The 21,871-nt window shown below is 40.1% G+C and overlaps 2 protein-coding genes and 1 long non-coding RNA gene across 3 annotated transcripts in view; 1 reads left to right on the forward strand and 2 right to left on the reverse strand.

Annotated features, from left to right (window-relative positions):
• LOC123510650 (sortilin-related receptor-like) overlaps nucleotides 1-9,556 on the reverse strand; it is a 32,433-nt gene extending 22,877 nt beyond the window's left edge. The window contains exons 1-9 of the mRNA XM_045265972.1: nucleotides 9,241-9,556; nucleotides 6,347-6,580; nucleotides 4,606-4,767; nucleotides 4,226-4,380; nucleotides 3,191-3,278; nucleotides 2,289-2,408; nucleotides 1,846-1,997; nucleotides 1,073-1,301; nucleotides 264-449 (exon numbers count right to left, since the gene is read on the reverse strand). Coding sequence (XP_045121907.1) covers nucleotides 264-449; nucleotides 1,073-1,301; nucleotides 1,846-1,997; nucleotides 2,289-2,408; nucleotides 3,191-3,278; nucleotides 4,226-4,380; nucleotides 4,606-4,767; nucleotides 6,347-6,580; nucleotides 9,241-9,528 — 1,614 coding nt within the window. The 5' untranslated portion in view covers nucleotides 9,529-9,556. The remainder of the gene's footprint in view (nucleotides 1-263; nucleotides 450-1,072; nucleotides 1,302-1,845; nucleotides 1,998-2,288; nucleotides 2,409-3,190; nucleotides 3,279-4,225; nucleotides 4,381-4,605; nucleotides 4,768-6,346; nucleotides 6,581-9,240) is intronic.
• A 4,335-nt stretch (nucleotides 9,557-13,891) lies between these two features.
• LOC123510519 (myosin heavy chain, non-muscle-like) overlaps nucleotides 13,892-21,871 on the reverse strand; it is a 52,832-nt gene continuing 44,852 nt past the window's right edge. Inside the window, 6 exon segments of the mRNA XM_045265754.1 lie at nucleotides 13,892-16,087; nucleotides 19,400-19,555; nucleotides 19,710-19,892; nucleotides 20,059-20,245; nucleotides 20,520-20,707; nucleotides 21,026-21,253. Coding sequence (XP_045121689.1) covers nucleotides 15,842-16,087; nucleotides 19,400-19,555; nucleotides 19,710-19,892; nucleotides 20,059-20,245; nucleotides 20,520-20,707; nucleotides 21,026-21,253 — 1,188 coding nt within the window. The 3' untranslated portion in view covers nucleotides 13,892-15,841.
• LOC123510520 lies at nucleotides 15,993-17,837 on the forward strand. The gene is made up of 2 exons (XR_006676528.1): nucleotides 15,993-16,105; nucleotides 16,582-17,837. It is a non-coding gene; the product is annotated as an uncharacterized LOC123510520 (long non-coding RNA).

Here is a 21,871-nt window from a genome sequence, read left to right on the forward strand (position 1 = left end):
ACTTGACCTATAACATTCCATCTTAACTCACATGACATCCTGTATAAAGAGAAAGAACTGAATTATAAATGAACATACAAATGCATGTCCAAATACCTGATAAAAGTTGATACCAGCATCCACACACAACACAGCATAAGTGTATAGAAGATTTTTTTATTAGAAGTACTTGACCTATAACATTCCATCTTAACTCACATGACATCCTGTATAAAGAGAAAGAACTGAATTATAAATGAACATACAAATGCATGTCCAAATACCTGATAAAAGTTGATACCAGCATCCACAGAGACATAGAGGGCAGTGTAACCTTTAAATGCCTCCCCAATAGAGCCGGTGGCCAAGATGAGACCCGGCGCACTCTCCTTACTGACCACTGGTGACAACTCTGTGCGGGGGTCGTACATGCTGAACAACTGACCCACGTGCAGGGAACATTTCTTGTTCTGAAAAGTACAGGGACATACCTCAACTATACAAAACTATGAATTACTGAACACTATATATACAACACAATATATAGCAAGCATTTCAGTGTAGGAACTGTAATAATTGATCCACAAGCAGCAAACATGTCTCTCTAAAAAGTACACCAATGTTTCTCAATCATGTAATATCGTGAGTTACTAGACATGCTTTATACAAAATACATAAGAGGCATTTCTATAAGGCAATTGTAATGATTGATCCCTGTGAAGAAAAATCCTATCCTCTAAAAAAAAGCCATAGAACCATTTCCATAAATAAAAATACAATACTAAATACGGAATACACAGTACATGTTTTAGTACCAAACAGTCAAAATAGAAGAGATAAAGGCAACACATACTGGTAAATTAAAATCTTTCACCTTTTAACAGTGTATGAAATTTCCTCAACACAGAATATATAGTAAAAATTTTTACCACAGGATCAAAACACAAAGAGGCAACAAACACTGGCAAATTAACATCTTTCACCTGTTTACAGTTTATGAATTCCCTAACACAGGAGATACAGCAAATATTTGTACCACACAGTCAAAATACAATACTAAAGACAACAAACATGGTGAATGAACATCTCTCACCTTCTTACAGTCAATGAAGTTTCCGTCAGCATCAGTGAGAGGAGGCTGCAGGGGTTTCCACTGGGCACCCTGGTCAAAACTGATGTAAGACACTGTATGCTCAGGTCCTATGTGGTGCCGTCTGGTGCCATTGGTGCCTGTCATGTTAGCCAGCAGTTGGGAGGCAATGAACACCCCTCGAATGCCCTTTACTTGGTGCAGGTCAGCAAATGGTTTGTCAGCCACTTCACTGTAAGGAAAGTAAGATAGTGAAAGGAACAAATACTGTGAAAAATGAAAAATAAAAGTAATGAAATTGATTTATATAGTTTTGCTTGCCCAGATGTATGTAGGAGGTGTTCTGGCCATGGTAAACAAAAAAGATGGTTACTAAAAGGCCCCCAGAAGACGTAAGTACCAAAGGAATATTCAAAATTATTGGAGGTGTCTTGAAATACATGCATGAAAATATAAGAATATAAGATAAATGTATGGATAAGGATGATATGCAGAAACCTTGTGAATCCTTGCAGCTTCCCTTGTTTTCTGATGTTCTGATGTAAAGGAAGCTGCAAGGAAATGTCTGTACATGTAAGCTCAAGCCACATTATTACCTAGAGTCCTAAATAAACTGCAGCCAGTTTAAAAAGAAAAACTCCCAAAAATATATCCAAAATTACAACAACTTGGACATATACACACAAGACCGTTAGAATACGAGGAGAGGTGTCAGATGTGCATGTGTCAGTCCCTACGCAAGTTAGTTAGCTGAGCAACACACCACCCAGACAAACCTGAGCCAAGTGTTCTGCCAGGTGGGGGAGCGCTTGAAGAACACAATGCGCTCCAGGGAGAGAGAGAACTTGACAGGATGATCTGGAGACCTGGGGACTGACGACACATATAGGTTGGACAGGAACTCCTTGTGAGCTACACACAGCATCACCTGGAAGACCAAGGCATCCATTAACACATTAAACAGAACATAACCTAAAATAAATCCCATAAAAAAGTACAACTGGCTAACTTGAAAACTTGGGACTGTGGAGAGAAACTCATCCATTAACACACAGAACCATCAATACACCAAAACCTTGAGTTAATCCTGTACAAACAACAAACTTGATAACCCAAGATTAAGAAGAGCAAACTGACTTAACAACACATCAAGTTAACCATAAGATTCTTGAGTCAATTCTGTACAAACTTAGATCTCAGTAGTGCACGGGCCTCTCACCTGCCCCTCAGAGATATCAGCCACATAATAATGCTGGTGCTTCATGCTATTGGGGAACAGTGCCTGGTGGAACTTGCCCCCACGGTAGGAGACAAAGAGACTCAGTGTATCCTCTGCTATCTGGAAAGGTAGATCAGCCATTAGCCAATTTTCTGAAACACTCTTTCAGTGAACCTTTACCACTTTCAAAAAAGCTTTACTTACAGCTATATACACACATTTTTTAAGGTATTCTTGTGGTTTTAGTGAAAGATGAAAGTTTAAGTTATTAACCCCTTCAGTACCATGACATGTTTTCATATTCATTCTGCTTACTATTTGGCACTTTTATACAGCATCAGAAACTTATGTGGGGTTGAAATAGTGAAGACTCAAGCCATTAATCTTCTGATATCCATAAACCCTTCCTAATGTAGATAAAACTGTCTTATCATAACCAAATCTCAGGTAAAAATGTGTCCCAGTCCTAGAAGTAGTCTTGAGAACCCAGTTTATCCTCTCTGCAGCCTTTAAAAATAGTCATAATGAATCTAAATAGGTTTTCAATGGTGTTTCTTAAAGGTGGTTCTAGTGACTACATTATCAAAAGGAAAAGCAGTCTTGAGAACCCACCTAATCATATCTGTGACCTTTGAAACTAGTCAAGGTGAAGGAACAAAGTAGACAAAGAGAACCTTCTTTTGTTCATCATACTGACTTCAAAGAATCTTCACTGATTTATCAAGGCAAAGAGAAAATTCCATAATAAATAAATAGAGTAAGTTTTCTTTTTTGACATTCATTTCCTTTCAAATAATCGTTATGTGTTGTAGGCAAAGAGAAAATTCCATAATAAACAAATAGAGTAAGTTTTCATTTTGACGTTCATTTCCTTTCAAATAATCGTTATGTGCTGTTCTTACCGGTGATTTCTTGACAGCAAAGAGAAACTCATCCTTGACCTCAAACTCCAGGGTGGCCTCAATGACGGGGGTGGGCGCAACATCTCCACTGAAACACAACAAAAAAATTCATCAATCCACTCTGAATATCCAAACATTTTAATCACTATTGTCATTTCCTAATAACAAGTCTCTTATTGCCAGTTCATCTTAAAAAAAAAAAAAAAAAAAAAAAAAAAAAAACATTAATCGACTAATAACAAATCTTTTATTATTGTTTCATCTTCGTAAAAACACCACAAAAAATTAAGAAAAACTATAAATATCCAAAAATTTTAATCACTCTTACCATCTTCTAATACCAAATCTCTTATTACTGCTTCATCTTTGTAAAAAACACCAAAAAAATTAAGAAAACTAAATATCCAAAAATTTTAATCACTCCTGCTATCTAATAACAGCTCTCTTATTACTATTTCATCTCTGTAAAAACACCACAAAAAATTAAGAATCCACTCTGAATATGCTTAACTTTATCATACTTGCAATTTTCCATAACTAAATCTATTATATTCTTCAAACTAATCACATCTAGCACAAGAAAGCCCTTTGATTAGGCACTTCTATAGAAAACTACATGTCATACAATTACCTTTTGAATAGAAACTCATGTAGATAACTAAGTCTGTCATTGTATACGTTATTACATCAAAATCTGCCATTGTATATGTCATTACAACAACATAATCTGTCATTGTATACATCATTAACTCCTTCAGTACCATAACATGTTTCATATTCATTCTGGTTATTATCAAGCAATTTTACACAGCTTCAGAAACTTATGTGGGGATTAAAATAGTGAAAACTCTGGACCATTAATCTTCTGACCTCCATAAAGCTTTCCTAATGTACATAAAATTGTTTAATTGTACCTAAACCTCATGGTAAAAATGCGTCTCAGTACTGAAGGGGTTAAAACACCAGTCTGTCATTGTATAGATCATTAAAACAATAATAAAGATTCTTATACGTCATTCATTAAAACAGACTCACCTAAAGAGATTCTGAGAGGAGATAACAGTCGAGAGTTCCGTCTTCCTTCTCTCAATGTACAAAGTAGGAGGAGAAGTGAACTCGCTGATAAAGAATGACTTCACGTAATAGCCAATGCTCCGCCACCCGTCTCCAAAGTCTTCACTCACCCATAGCTGGAAGAGAAGAGGTGTAGCAGTAAACCTTTGGAGCCTAAAAACACCCCTTACACCCTTAGAAGTGCCTTAAAACACCCCTTACATCCTCAGAAGTGCCTTAAAACTTCCTTTAAGATCCTCAAAACCCTTGAAACCTCCCTCAGAAGTGCTTGAGACCTTTCACAAATAAGCCTCCTTGTGCTGTGCTGGAGAAGATGGAGGGACACAAAGGCAGGTACTCACTGTGCGGTCCAAGTCCTTGGTGTCATGAACGATAAGGACCTCAGCATCAACAGGGTGAAACATGACCTCAGATGGAGTGAAGTTAACCCTGTAGCCAATAACCGTCTCCCCGTAATCATCGGTGACGAATATGTAGCTGTTGATGATGTCCGTAAACACAAACTGAAACGGACATGATGTGTAAGAATATCAGGTAAGATTAACAGGTGGTAGTATTCATTCAAGGTATCCTGGATCTTTTTTTATTATGTAAAAGGGAAAGACTGGCTAAGGGCAACAGAAAATATGTATATATAAAAAAAAAAAATCCTCACTCAGTTGCTAGTCGCCTTACAGTGCCAAGAGTTAGTAAAAAAACAAGGATTTATCTTTTATTTTATTCATTTATTTATTTATCTATTATTATTTTTTTTTTTTTTTACGTAAGAGGGAGAACTGTGTGTATATGTAAAATGCATTATCGTAAGCGGTACGTAAGTCATCATATCCTATTGTTGCTAGGGTAATAAAAGCAGTACTTGGCAACTAGGTAGTGTTACCCTCGCCCGCCTTGGGCAGCCCGGGAAAACACAGAGAGAGAGGACCAGCGTCCAGCCACTAGCTAGCCAGTCATGCGTTCCATTGTACTTCCCCTCACCTGTACTGGTCCCTGCAGAATACACCTACGTACCTTACCCCCAACGAGTCTCCTTACCCTGCAGTAGTGCTGAAGATACTAGTAAGGGCTCAACCTAGAAGAACTACCAAGGGCAAAAATCTATTCGGTGTAGGGATAGGGAATAGTCTTGTCATGAAGGGACAAGGGTAAATGACCATGTACCGTCAGGCCTTGGTGTGGGTGTGTGTGGCCACCTATGCTATATCTAACCTTACTTTATTCCAGCATCTTTGCATCGACAAAATCAAAAGACATCAAGTAAAAATAGAAACGATTGACATTACAACATACTCAAGTGTCACTAAAGAAATACATCTTAATCTCTTCAGTACTGAGACACATTTTTACCTTCAGATTTGTGTATGATTAGACCATTTTATCAACATTAGGAAGGGTGTATGAAGGTCAGAAGATTAATGGCCACAGTCTTCACTATTTTAATCTCCCACGTAAGTTTCTGAAGCTGTATAAAATGATCAAGTAGTAATTAGAATGAATAGGGAAACACATCATTCTACTGAAGGGATTAAGAGTATTTATATTTTCCAGTCCTTGTTACTACTATTCCAGTCCCTCATGTTGACATCACAACAAGCAACACTGACACAGGTACCTACTAATCCTTCACTGGAAAATCTTGTTATAGGTGTTGATAAAATATGTACCTAATTTTCCACAAGTTACTTAAACATCACACCTGTTCTGACCATTCCTGCAACACCACACTCTATTTTGGTCATTCCTGCAACACCACACTTTATTTTGACCATTCTTGCAACACCACACACTATCCTAACCATTCCTGCAACACCACACTTTATTTTAACCATTCCTGCAACACCACACACTATCCTAACCATTCCTGCAACACCACACTCTATTTTGATCATTCCTGCAACACCACACTTTATTTTGACCATTCCTGCAACACCACACACTATCCTAACCATTCCTGCAATACCACACACTATCCTAACCATTCTTGCAACACCACACTCTATTTTGACCATTCCTGCAACACCACTTTATTCTGACCGTTCTTACAACACCACACAAGAGACAGACAGTAAAACAAAAACTTACCCTTGACCGAAAGATCTTGTTATTATAGAAGGTGTTGATAATGGCAAGTTTTCCATTTGGCAACTGAAACTTATAGGAGATATTCTGGTAGGAGCTTCCATAGTCCTTGGAGATGAACATAGTGGATGGCAAGTCGGGGCTCTGTATGGCATTTCGCATCAGGCAGATAATGACAGGACTCCCTTCACCGGCCCACTGTATCATTACTTGCTGGTGGCTGTCATTGAGGTGCGACTGAAAGGAGATGTGCAATATTAACACAAGCTGCGAGGTATGGCCATTCATGTTCGTGTTAGGTTCTTTTTCTTACCCATTCAGTACCGGGACACGTTTTTACCTTGAGATTTGTGTACAATTAGACCATTTTATCAACATTAGCAAGGGTCTATGGAGATCAGAAGATTGATGGACAGTCTTTACTATTTTAATCCACACAAGAGTTTCTGAAGCTGTATAAAATTGCTAAAGAGTAACCAGAATGAATATGGCATGGTACTGACTGTATTAAGTAGGAGAGAAACCAGACAAAGTGCCCAAAAACTTACTAGTTAGAAAACTTATAAAAATGGCCCACTGAGGTACCAGTCTCTGAATAATGTCAAAAGATTTAGCCTAATGTATGGGATAAGTGTATTGAAACCTCCCTCTTAACCTCTTCAGTACCATGACGCATTTCCATATCCATTCTGCTTACTATTTGGTGATTTTATACAGCTCCAGAAACTTATGTGTGGGATTAAAATAGTGAAGACTCTGACTATCAATCTTCTGATGTTTAGACAGTTATTTTGGACTGCAAAATTGAAGGTGCACAAAATAATTATTTAAAGTTCATGTACCTATGTATAGTATACCACGCCACTGGTTCCAGGGTTTATCAGAAAGGATGAATGCTTGACAAGACTGGTCAATTCTTACATTAGAGAGGTAGACAGAATAGGGGTGAAAGAAAGAAGCAAGTCTTGTAGTGGGAGGAGGAAAGGCATGTAGTTAGCAAGATCAGAAGAGCAGTTGGAATGAAAATAGCCAGGGCCGTTTCTAGCTATAGGCGGACAAGGCGATTGCCTAGGGCCCCTAAGCCACCAAGGAGCCCCCTGGGTAGCTTGGAAAATTTAAATTTCCTAAGTCACCCAGGGGCTCCGACGAAAAATTGAAATCTAGGGCCCCCAAACAGCATCTTCCCTAGGGCCCCCACAAAGCTAGAAACGGCCCTGAAAATAGCAGTAGAAGATAGCAAGAGATACAACATTCTGGCAGTGAGAAAAAGCTTATGATTCCACTCATCTGAAATAACAGTATGAGTGGAGCTCCCATACATGTGAAGCATACTCCATATATAGATGTATAAGCCTCTACACTGAGTTAGAAGTGTGTGTGTGTTGGGGGGGGGATGAGTAGCTGTTTTGGCTAGAGATGAGATGTGAAGTGAATGACAAAGTGAATAGATTTGAAAGTGTGGTTATCTATTTGTATATTATATGTCAGAAGATCACTAACCAATGACACTGACCATTCTACATAATACTGTGTGTGTGTGTGTGTGTGTGTGTGTGTGTGTGTGTGTGTGTGTGTGTGTGTGTGTGTGTGTGTGTGTGTGTGTGTGTGTGTGTGTGTGTGTGTGTGTGTGTGTGTGTGCGTGTGTGTAATTCACTGTTTGATCTGCTGCAGTCTCTGACGAGACAGCCAGACGTTACCCTACGGAACGAGCTCAGAGCTCATTATTTCCGATCTTGGGATAGGTCTGAGACCAGGCACACACCACACACCGGGACAACAAGGTCACAACTCCTCGATTTATATCCCGTACCTACTCACTGCTAGGTGAACAGGGGCTACACGTGAAAGGAGACACACCCAAATATCTCCACCCGGCCGGGGAATCGAACCCCGGTCCTCTGGCTTGTGAAGCCAGCGCTCTAACCACTGAGCTACCGGGCCGCCGTGTGTGTGTGTGTGTTTCCTGCTTGTATCTGCTACAGCTGGATTAGAAAGCTTTACTATTAATACATTCAACAAATACCAGAAGCTTTATTATTTGTAAGTAAGCTTTGTTTGTGAGTGTCTGGCATTAATATTTGCTTGCCGTAAACACACACACACAGTATAGATACAGATAAGAAGACAGAACCACAAGGGCATAACACACACACACACACACACACACACACACACACACACACACACACACACACACACACACACACACACACACAAACAAGACAGAGAGAGAGAGAGAGAGAGAGAGAGAGAGAGAGAGAGAGAGAGAGAGAGAGAGAGAGAGAGAGAGAGAGAGAGAGAGAGAGAGAGCAAAAAACTTAACCAATTCTAATTAATCAGAACCTTAACAAAAGCAGTGACTGGAGACAACAAACAAAAGCTCTAGGTAAGCTGTAGTAGTGAGTCATGCTCTTGTGGCACTGAGTAGACAGACACGCGATTGGTTTCCTGTGATAGGACAATGAAAACTGAAGACTTAAAATACCACAGCACACCGCAGCTTTATTACCATTAGAGCTACGTGCTGTGTTGAAATAGGTTGCCAACTTTGCCATGTCCAAACTCATAAGATGGAGTAAATTTATGGTGGTCACATGACTCTTTGTAAAGGGAACTGTCTGAAACCGCTACTAGTGTGTGTGTGTGTGTGTGTGTGTGTGTGGTGGTGGTGGTGGTGGTAGTAGTAGTAGTAGAATCTGTCCTTTCTGTCACGATCTACACAATGAAGAGACAAATTACCGTAGTGAATGTCAATAGAAACCAAACAATGAACACACACACGCACACACACACATACACCACCATCACCGCAATGCCTCACCAGTCACCACAACACCGCCTCACCCAGTTACCAGCACTCCACCACACATCACCACTATTTCACCACCATTCCTCACCATATTACGCGTCGGCAGCCTCACTGAATCATGGTGCACGTCTCTCTTTCTCCTCGACTTGAAACCTTCCCCACCATCAGATGATCTTTCAATAAATGGCAAAATATCTTCTTCCTCATTAACATCTTCGCCTTTTTCAATGACAACCGGGCCGTGTTTCTCCTTCTCCCTCCGCACAGTCAGGTACTGGGATGTGTGGCCATGTCTGTCACTAACTGTCACCCTCACAAATACACTGGATAAAAGAAAAAGACACAAGAACAAGGGGGAAGATATGTGCGCCTCCATCCCTCCTCGTTGTTCAAGTGTCACTGTCTTGTTCTAAGTTCTAACCGCGGTCCGCTGTGTAAGTTGCCAGTAGCTGCTTTTCATTCTTTCGGCATGATTTTATTCATTAATTTTTAGTTTCCTGCTTCTCCTCAGTGATGTCTGTTTCTCTTTTTTTCATTTTTTTGTTCATTTGTTTATCTGTGTTCATGCTATTAATCTTTATGTCTTTTATTTATCTATTTCCGCTTTAACTCATTTGCTTCTTTCAGTATGTTTTTATTAGTTAATTTATATAAGTTTTCTATACTTTCTTTCCCTCTCTCTTTAGTGATATCTTTTTTCTCTTCCAATTAAATTTTATTAGTTTATCAGTCTCCATTCTGTCAACCTCCAGTCTTATTACATAATTTGTATTAATTCATATATACCCCTGCTCACTTTCTAGTTTCTACGCTCCCTCCCTTTCCTTAGTGATATTTCTTGTTCTTATCACGTCCTCTTTCCTCATCATTCTCTCTTTGTTACATTCCTTTTTCAATCTTTAATTCATTTTTAGAGATCTTATTTTGTTTGTCTGTCTTCATTCTGTCAACCTCCAGTTTTACTATTATCATTATTATTATTATTTTTTTTTCACCTGTCGTCAGTGGTTCACTATTCAGTCACTCAGCCCCAGTGTCTCCGCAGAGCAAACCACACGTTTCATATATACCCACTCGTCCGCCCAAACCTCCATTAATTAACTCATCCATATAGCTCCTCATTCAACCGTCGACATCCAGCCAAGCACCCATCCACACACCGCACATACACGCCCACCCGCCCTCCACTCATCTTCTATCCACCTCTATTAGCCGACCCATTCAACCACCCACTCAAATTTATTCACACACTGGACACTACCCATGCCCACCCACCCATCCATACATTTGAATCCTATCTACTCAACCACCAACCCGGCTATAATATCACACACACACACACACACTACGTAGCTACAACTCTGTGCTTTAACGGTCTCCCAATGAGGCAATTATAACCATATGCAATGTTTAAATTATATGTAAGATTTTGCATTAAAGTTATGGGTGGAAGAGACATAGATCTTGCACTTTCTATCCAGTTTAGAGATTGGATGTGGGAATAGAACAAGTAAAATATCACCTAAGCGTCAGATAACATGAACCTCTTAAGTAGACGAGCCAGTTCTACCTTGAGTTTTGGGTACTCATTAGACAATTGTATTTACATTAGGAAGGGTCTATGGAGGCCAGAAGGTTAATGGCCACAGCCTTCACTACTTTAATCCCAACGTAAGTTTCGGAAGCAATGTAAAATCACCAAATTGTAAGCAAAATGAGTCGGAAAACGCGTATTTACTGAAATATTGTTTCGGCAGTGAATGTTGGATATACCGCGACCTAACTGGTAAAAATATGCTTTAGTATTGATATCACTGGTGGGCTTCTTGCTTCATTTCAGATAACAAGAAAGTAGGAAGCCACACCCTGTTGCATGATGCGCCAGCTTTCACTTACATAATCAATATATGAGGTACAGTAACAAAAGAATAACAGCTGGATACTAGTGCATCATAAGCAGAAGTTGTGAGCACTTCATAAGTCTAATCGACTTATTTGCACAACCTATCCTGGCTCTAAATGGGTTTTAAGTGAATGCTTAATGACAAGAAGTAGTACTGTACCTAATGTCATCACAAGTCCAGCCAGCTCAGGAGGGAAATTATTCCACATATTTACATTTCTCATTATCAAAATTTACGTCTGACACACACACACAAAGTGTATCTATTTCTTGGTGTATCATATAGTATACACATATGTAATGACATTACTACTGTATATTCGTGTTGATCCCGAATAAACTGATAAAAGTGATAGTAACAAGAAAACAGTGAGTGTGTAATCAGTATACACAGTTAATTAAGGACACAAAGCGGACAGCGGTGTGTGGGTGGCCACTGGCTAGGATAGGTCGCCGGTTGCCAGCTGATGACATGGACATGTCCGCCGCCACAGTCTTTAGCTAACGTAAGTAATATTATGGTGTAACTTATCATTTAACGGTGCTGCCATGTCATAACACAACGTTGGTAACCTCCAGGACAACATATTAGTGAACTAACATCTGTACATAATTACAAAACCCCCGATTATTCAATCCTTCAATATGTAAACAAACCAATCTGCTGACCTGCCGCCTCTCGCCCAGCCATTATCTGTCTCATCTCTCACTCATCACAGACCTATTCACAAGCTGGAGCCGTAGGGATAATCTTTCATGTTCGTTCTTGAATTGTATGCGTAATTATCTGATTTGTGTGTAATGGAGGCCCAGTGAGGGGAAGCCAGCCGGGACGCCAGACTGTGACGTCATCACCCGCTCCCGCCCAAATCCCCTGCCGGCCTCCAGGTCGTCGACATCCACTATTATTTATATTTGTCTCAGTTCATTTATTTCGAGTTACAAGTAGCTGTTAAGAGTTTCCAATGATATTTTGTCGTGTTTTACGTGTCATCCATGCATGAGTTGAGAGAAGTACGGTGATTTAGAGGGTGTTTGTAACTTCAATGAGATGACGAAAATACGTCAAAATTTTTACCCCCGCTGTGAATGATTTTTTATTTGAGGTTGTAGCTAAGTGTTTGTGTTTCCAAAAGATAGTTTACGATGGAAAAAGTGTGTAGGGCTCCTAATAAGTTAAATATGTGGATCTTAAGAGTAACTTGTAACCCTGTTAATATTGAAAAAAACGTCAATTCTTATATATTTATTTTTCTAATAGGGCGTGTTGCCAGATTTTGATGTATGGAAATAGTAGTCAAAATTTTTAAAAAACGATATCGATCTTGTTGAATGAAATTGGTGGGCTTTAAAATTGTTTCTAAGTATGTCGAAGTTCAAACATTTTATTTAATATTTCTTTAAAAATATTTTAATTATTCCTCATCCAGGCAATATTTTTATATTTTAGAAATTAGTTTTGACTGATAACAAATCAGAATTTTTATAGCATTCGTGTCCAGCTGCCTTTTTGGAAATCCTCATTTTCAAAATGATTTCCGTAACGTAAATATGTGACGTCATCAAGGGGGAGGTCCCTCGGCTGGACCCGACCCACACCCCGCTCCCAGCCGGAGGAGGTGGGGGATATGAGGGTGGGAGGGTGGATGTGCGCGCGCGCGTGTGTGTGTTTGTGTTTGTGTTTGTGGTGTGTGTGTGTGTGTGTGTGTGTGTTTGTGTTTGTGGTGTGTGTGTGTGTGTGTTCACGGTCGCCTGCTGGTCACCCAGCCAACCTTCCCCATTACGGAAAGAGCTCAGAGCTCATAGACCGATCTTTGGGTGGGGCTGAGACCACACCGGAAAGCGAGGCAACAACCCCATACCTACATGTGTGTGTGTGTGTGTGTGTTATAGGCAATAACGCATACAATTCAAGAACGAACATGAAAGATTATCCCTACGGCTCCAGCTTGTGACCTGTCTGGCCTGTGATGAGTGAGAGATGAGGCAGATAATGGCTGGGCGAGAGGTGGCAGGTCAGCAGATTGGTTTGTTTAAATACTGAAGGGTTGAGTAATCGGGGGTTTTGTAATTATGTGCAGATGTTAGTTCACTAATATGTTGTCCTGGAGGTCACCAACGTTGGAAAGAGCTCATAGACATGGCAGCACCGTGAAATGAGAAGTTACACCAATATATAATATTACTTACGTTAACCTAAGACTGGCGGCGGACATGTCCGTGTCATCACCTGGCAACCGGCGACCTATCACATAGTAGTTGTTGTTGGATATTTAAGAGTGAGAATGATGTGTGTATACAAGTGTGAGTGACGGTGCTTGTCAGGGCCGTTTCTAGCTTCGTGGGGGCCCTAGGCAAGATGCTGTTTGGGGGGCCCTAGATTTCAATTTTTCGTCGGAGCCCCTGGGTCACTTAGGAAATTTAAATTTTCCAAGCTACCCAGAGGGCCTCCTGGTGGCTTGGGGGCCCTGGGCAATCACCTTGTCCGCCTATAGCTAGAAACGGCCGTGGCTGCTTCGGAAAAGTGTGTGTGGGCGTGTTACATTGTACTTACTTATTCTCCTGAGAGAGAGAGAGGAAGGGGGGCAGGGGCGAAGATGAAGGTGGTATGAAAGCTGTAGAAACAAGGATTGAGTGGAGATGGAGAGGCAGACATGGATCGGGGTTGAGAGGAGACATATCACAACCTCTGGACTGTGATGTATATTTACTAGATCCATGAGTTGACATTTTGCTGTACATAAAAATAAAGGTGTGAATAAAGCTTACCTAATCAAATAGGAAGGTGTCTGTAAAGATCTGTACATGTTGCAGGGTTAAATAGAAAATCCAGGCATTTTGTTTGTTTTTTAATATAAAGCTAAGTACAAAATATGATGCTACTGAGTTTATAAACCAAATCGAGATCATTATGACTAACCTAACTGAGAAGGGTTTTGGTCGAACCTAAAGGTGAAACTTTTTATTTACACTAAAAGCTCTGGATGAACTGGAACAATATTACAGCTGATAGTTACTGTATCATCTATGTATAACTTAAATAGTTTGAAAAATGAAGTTATATACAAAGGACAGTCAGTCAAGTAAATTTCCAAAATATATGTGGATCATACTAACAGTATTTTTGATGTATAAACTGTACTGTCACAATTCAGTTTCATTTATCTCTTATTTTGTGACCAGTAAGAGAGTAGTAGTCTTAGAGAGGGATCAGAGGAGAATACTGAGCCCACCAAGAATGTGGCTTCACCCTAAGTAATGTTCCTCACTCCCCCAAGCCTCAGTTCAGTACAGTCCTGCCATACATGGGACCACCTGGGGACTCAAAACACACTTATGGTATCATCTTTTGGAAATATGTTAGTTAATCCCAGCCAGCAGCTCAATTTTGCTCCAATTCATCCATGTGTCTGAATTCAATTATGAAATTTATCAGAACGAAATCTGAGTAAATTAAATAAAATATGAAAAAAAGAGGACGTAACGAAAGAATTTGATGTTAAAAAATTTGGAATAATGATAATTTTGTCACGATCAAATTCATGTCAAAGAAAACAGTCATTAAGGCTTTCTGCTCCATCACAGTGGTTGGGTATTGTAGGTGTGTATGCCTGGCCTTAGGGGTCATGCAAATCCCAGCTTAGCATGTCATGTGTATACTTGTGTGGATATTTGGGTAGCATGTAACGCTTGCTTGGAAACGTCTTGCACAACAACACAAGCAATGAACGCGTACACTTGTTCTGTGGAGGTCTGGATGGCAGGCGTGCTAAGGGTACATAGGACACACTACAGCTAAGTGCTCTGGTACACATATATTTTGTCTTTAAGCCAGTATAATAAATAGTTGAAGGAGCACTTATATGGTTGACAATATATGACCACTACTGTATATCATTCTAAACCATTACATGTTGCTTGTCTAGTGTTTGATTATTTCTGATCACAAAGCTCAGTGCATTAACACTAAAAACCTTGAGCATATGAGAATCCATAGCTTAAAGGACAGCCAGGTTCCAAAATTATCAAGCAATACTGATGGAGAGTAATACATTTAATTATATATGGAATTACCTAAAATGATGGAGCACTGCATTTAAATATACATCCATTAAGGCATCGCTCATCTCTTGTGAGGATCAGTCAGGGCCTACAGACATAGCCCTTCATAATGTGTACTCATATATACACATCTATAAGGTTATAAGGTACTATATAAGTTACTACAGGAAAAAAAAAAAAAAAAAAAAAAAAAAAAAAGGGAGCTTTGGTGTTACAGAGCAAAGACTATCACTAGACCAGTTACTGTGGACATGGGAAGCCTTGCTGTGGAGAGTATCTATTGGTTGAAACCTTTGGATGCTGGGTGATTGAAGCAGAACTAGGAATTCATGGATAGTCCTTGATCAAGTTCTCATTTATGTAAGCAAACTATGACTTGAGGATCACCTAAGAACACACCAGGTTGCTTCAAGTGTGAACATATGACTTTCCGTCATAATCTGTACCAACATAAAAGGAGGAGGGATAAAGAGACTGTGTTCACTCACCAAAACTGTCAATGCCAGCTGAGGTCATAATTTTAAGGCAGTAATGATATGAAAGTTTTCTCAGTGATGTTAATTTGCTTGTAATGAGAAACTATTTATGGCCTCAAAGTTATCGTTCACTTATAATACATGCTTGGCATTGCTACAGTTCGATAAGGAATAAAATAAACACACAGACACACCCACACACACATGCACACACTCATACTCTACTTAGCCCATCCTCTGCAAGTCATTCAGAGGTGGGTTTCTGCAGACTGGTTGGTGATTAGCATCTTATTGTTGACGGTAGGGCTGATAATGGACTGTGGGTTGGCATTAAGGTCCTTGTTGTTGACTGTGTTGTTAGTAAAGCCATTCTGAGTATTAATGTTCCCATTCTGCTGCTGCTGCTGTGTGGACTTCTCGTTGGCAGCCAGTGTGTTGAAGAGCTGCTTGAGGGATGGGCAGCTGGACACAACGTCTGGGATCCCCTCCAGAGTCTGCAGTAAACACAACTTGTGAGTACAGGGATCGTTAAAAACACTGTACATATATTTAGCTATTAATAATTGATTTGCATATCATATCAGTGATCTGGTCTCTGCAGTTCAGTAAATCATTGATCTGTCTTGTATTCATTTATAATGCAGCAAAAATAAAATGAGATGACAAACATTTGTCACTGTTATTCTATGCACTACAAATAAGTAAACATATAAAGCTATGTAAGACTGTGTGTGTGTGTGTGTGTGTGTGTGTGTGTGTGTGTGTGTGTGTGTGTGTGTGTGTGTGTGTGTGTGTGTGTTTACAAGTATTTTGTCACAATGAACTGGAACACTACTTAATATGTACAAGGAAAGACAAATTGTATGAAAAGTAAAGAAAATATATCTACAATCTCAGTAAACAAAAACTATAATTCTGTCCATTATTGCACATGAAGTCACTCTCTGTTAAGATGGATAACACAATTAGAATGTTATTTCCATTGCAGTGACTGAAGCTGAGTTGGCATGAAGGAACAAGGTGCTGCAAAGGTTCAGGAGTGACTTGGTGGGATGAGCAGATGGCAGTGAGTGATGATGTGAGGAAGTAAGTGAGGCTGTACCTAAAAATGGGCATGCATGTGAAGAGAACTTAAGAGGTGTTGTATCAGTCAGGAGGAGGTACCAAGTGAGAAAGGTAAAAAAGAACATCAGAAAAGTTCATAATACATGAATTGTGAATGAACAGTACATTGTTGAGCAGGGGTTTTGACCTTTTAAATCTTATGTACTCCTTGAAGTGTTTCAGTATTGGTTATAACCCTTACCCACAATGCAGCAACGGTGGTTACTATATTATGGGTTTGCAGGTTGTGTGGCAATTTGTAGTCCTAGAGAGCCTTTTCTCAAGTGACATACAACTCCAAGAGTTTCCTTGTTAACATTGTCACTGTCCTGGTTCTAGTGGAGGACACATTTAGCCTACTTTCTACAAACAAGTTTGCAGTTATTGAAAACTGAAGTGTTTTGAGAGACCTGTCACATACCCAAAGCTCAGAATCCTTGTTGTTGGTAGAAATTTATTTTGTTTGAAAAGATATTCAGTGTTGTGTGTCTAGACTTCTTGTGAGGAGTATCAGCCTGGTATTTACAGTCAGTGACATTTGCAATTAGAGTGCATTGGTGAAGAAATGAAGCAATGAGGGACATGAGAGTGTGCCTCACCACAAGCATGGTGGTGGGCTGCCACAAAATGTTTGATAGCATCTCATAAGTATCAAGAGATGGCAAAAAAGTGTATTCTCAGCTTACGGCTAAACAACAACAAAAAATAAATATTTATGGTCGGCCCACCACCATGTTTGTGGTGAGGCACATCCTCATGTTCGTCATTGCTCCATTTCTTCACCAATGCACTCACAATCTTTTGTCTTTTTTAGTGCAATAGTGATACAGCTTATTGCTTCTATTTGTTTCACCAAGGAGTGGTCACAATAGACGACTTTCCCTTAAGCACTGACTCCGTTACTTTATGCTTTCTAAACATACACGAGGGACTGACCTAAGTAGCCATGTAGTTATTTTCTCCCGGCAAATTTTTTTGAGTGAGTTGCCAGTTTGTGCAATGTAACTAATGCTTGCATCAGCAGGAGTTCCAATCACAAATATCACTGACTGTAAATGAATGATATTGTGGAGAGTAATGTACTTAGGTACTGAGAGAGAGAGAGAGAGAGAGAGAGAGAGAGAGAGAGAGAGAGAGAGAGAGAGAGAGAGAGAGAGAGAGAGAGAGAGAGAGAGAATATATCCTGCTCAAATAAATACACTATAATCTTAAGTGGAACATTAGTGACTGCTAATGATGCACTGAATCATAATATAATATATAAACAAAAATGTAAATAATCATGGTCAGTTGACATTGTGTAATAGAATTATGAAGATTACCAACCTGCCTACCAACCCACCACTTTTAAGCTTATATTATATATTCAGTACTGGATGTTGTGAATATCAACAATCAAACACACATTCAAATATAAATACACATCCTGTGATGGGAAATAAATGTGACAAATTGAGGAAAATTGTACTCAAAACTCAGCCAAAACCTTACATGTTAATAGCATATAATTCACCAAAAATACTTCTATCCTACCAACATTTATGTCCAATGTTAAAATTTCCTAAATATGTATAGCCAAATTCTTCAGCAAAACATCACAATTCAATTATTTATAATGCACATGTACAATTAGATGGCATCAAAGAACACACAATCACCAAAGCTCTTAAGAAATATTATTATCCAACTTGTATTCTATTGCACGCACACACACACACACACACGCACACACTACAACAGAACTTCACCAGGAAACACTCACTCTTATGTACATCATGCTCACACCAGCTCCACCAAACACTGACACACCAGCCACTGCTGCCACCACCACCACCACTAACAACACCCAGTCAAGCAAAGCCATCTGGTCCTAAGAAGAGCATGACCCACCTGGGCACTTTGGGGTTATAAGGCCTTATCTTATGGAATGTTTTAGGCTGGACTTTCCCCTTTGATGCAACTGGCTGTGTGTGTGTGTGTCCAGGAGGAGGGAGAAAGGGAGCATTACTGCCTGGGTCTGCTGTGAACCTGGACACACTCAACTGGCACTTCACAGCATGTTCTAAACCAACAATTCTACATCTATACCTTGTTTATGTCTCCTTCTCTGAGGTTATGAGAGTGTACCTTTGCAACAATTACTGACAGTTGATACCCAAATGACCTCACTGTTGTGGTATCTTAAATGAGATATGTGAGGGTGAGATGTGCAGAATTGTTGAGTCCAGAAATGCTGCATATCAACACTGGCCTAGCTGACTTAAAACAGAAGCAATGCCATGAAAGGAGACGGTAGCACAGCCAATAAAAGTAAACAAGTATCATATACCCACAGGGGCCTGGATGGAGGGACCTGATCATATAAGGGAGTTGGTACACTACAGAACAGTCAATAGTTACCACAATATTTGTCACCTTAGCTTCTGATGTTCCTAAAAACATATATCCAAAACACATATTCAGTATTCCATTTATAACAGCAGCACATTAAAGATGTGCAATGCAATAATTACCTTGACATCTGCTGAAAGACTTACAGGGACGTGAAGTGTTTCCGCTGGGGTGAGGAAAGATCTTGAGAATACTGTAAGTGTATAATGAGTGGTGGTGACAAGATGGTGGTGGTGTGAGCATTTTTGTGTAACTTTAGAGACTGGGGAGCATGTGTATGTTCATCTGTGTATGTGTGGGGGACTCAGTACCTTCAATACAGTTTCCACAGTGGAGGTGAGTTGCATAGACGTGTACTGGGTCTGCCCCTGTGCCTCCCTCAGGCCGGCCAGGTCCTTGGCATGACGGTCATTCAACTCAATGATTTGCTTTTCTCGCTCCATAACACTCTGACGCAGCGAAGTGACCTGGAAACATTTGTGTGTGAAGACTCACGTGAGGAATAAGCATGAAAAATAACAAAGATCATAGTGTACCTTTTGTCTCCAAGTATGTCTGCAAAGTTTGAGGCCAAAGAATGAAAAACTGGAAAGATGAACAATGTAAGATACACACACTTACCTTGTCACTGAGACAGGACACCTCCCTGTAGTGACTTGCCTCCGAGACATGGTTGGCTGGAGCAGACTCCTGGGCAGCAGAGAGGCGAGAGAGAGCTTCCTCCAGCTGCCTTTCCTTCTCCTCATTGAGTGCCTCCAGGTGCCTCACATTGCCACCAAGCTTCTCCACTTCATTCTGGAGTTTCTGGAAGGTGAATGAAAGATTTAATGAGAAGCTCTGATGTGTGAAAGAAAACTAGACAAATAATGTGTTTATAGCATAATGACATGCTATAAACATAAATAAGGCAACACAATGCAGTGGAGATTATTTAACATTTGAAAACCCAACTGGGAGAAAAAACACTCACCATGACCTGGTGATCATACTCAGCCTCAAAGTACTTGGTGAGATTCTTGTTGGCCACCTCCAGGTCATGCGTCACTGCAGCCAACTCCTTCCTTGCCCGAGCTTCAGAGCAGGCCAGCACCTCGTAGTCTGAGTGCTGCTGCTCAATCACCTGCTGCTGTGACCGTAGCTGGTTGCTCAGACGATCACTGAGGTGCAAGAAGGTGATGTCAGTGTTTTGTTCTTTGAGAAAATAGTAGAAAGAGGAAAGCAGATATAACATTACACACACAAGTTGTAATGAATACCTCAGCCTGTTTCTCTCTTCCTTAACCTGTCCCTTTTCTATCAAGCTTCTCTTTCCTCTCTCTGATAAGTCTCTCTGCTCATATGATACAAGATTCCTTCCTTTTAATGCAAACAAAACAAATGAACCAAGCATGTTTTTGTTAGTCGGAAAACAAGACATATAAAAGCACCCACTTCTCATCCTCAGTCTCTGCCAACTGCAAGTCAGATTCATTCTTGAGGACACAGCAGACCTTGAGGAAGCGGGTGAGGAGGACATCCATCTCCGTCACCTGGTCTGTTAGGGTGGAAGAGGCACTGCCGCCCTCCACCAACTCGTTACTTTCTGACCCCTCAGGAGAGTTACGGCCTTCTGTCATCTGCTGTGGGATGGAAGGAACCAATAACTAGTCACCAGAAATCAAATTTTAAACATTAAGCTCAAAGAATATATAATAGTCTAAAGTTAGAATGCATGAATTTAGAAATAAAGTATCAAAGCTTACAAGTTAGTAATATTGGTTATAATCATCACTGGTAATGCCTTATCTACCACGAGTTAATGGGTAAACTCATGAGCTCATCTGATCTGACTAAAAATAACGATTATTTTCACACTCACTGACAACAATAACTGTCAACACAACTGTAGCCTCCCTGTCCTACACAAGCAGACACTCCCTCCCCACAATTCATCTCACCTCCTTACTGCTCCCATTGGTCAAGCTGGATATGGCACCCCCAATGTCTCCCATCCTGGACCGGGTGGGTCCCATTCGCATGGCACTGAGCAGGGCTGTCATGAAGGAGGCTGTCTTACGGGGTGAAGGAGTGCGCCGCGTGGCCACCTTGATGCCAGGAGGCTTGTGCTCTGGAGTGCCATTGGTGGATGAGGCACTGCTGTCACTTTCACTTGGCGTCACAATCATCTGGGTGGGATGGAGTTCTTTGGTTTAGTGATCCTTAAGTCTGCTGGTTTCCTTATGGATGAATTAGTGACCACCATAACAGTTTAATACAGTCAAACATCGCATCACGGACACCAATTTAACAGATATCAGATGCAATGGACAAAATCTGTTAGTCAGAATGCATAATCCATTAGCCAGAACGACTGATAAAAAAGTATAAAAATCTCAGATGATGTGAACTGAGTCCATTAGTAAGGCAATTATCTGCAAGGTGGCAATACTCTTAGACACTTTTTTAAACATCACCTCAGAATGTGGAGAAGCCACAAATGTATTCCAACAGAAGAGGAAAGGAAACATGGAACTCAGTGGTGCATGAGTTACAACATAAATATATAAAGAATGCTTCCTTGGGCAAATGTGATCTTCATTAGGCAAACAATTTGTTGAAGGGGTTAAAAAAGTCTGAAGGTCTGAACATGCTGATTGGCCTTTGGTGTGGTTGTGGCGTGTCTCTTATACAATGAGCAATTTCTTGAAGGACAAAGAGGTTCAAAGAGGTAAAATAGACTGATTATACTGGGAGATTTAAGGGAGAGGTAAGAGAACTAGTTAACTCGTGTATGTATTCAATGT

Source organism: Portunus trituberculatus, chromosome 29, assembly GCF_017591435.1.
Source record: "Portunus trituberculatus isolate SZX2019 chromosome 29, ASM1759143v1, whole genome shotgun sequence".
In the NCBI taxonomy this organism is placed as follows: Eukaryota; Metazoa; Arthropoda; class Malacostraca; order Decapoda; family Portunidae; genus Portunus; species Portunus trituberculatus.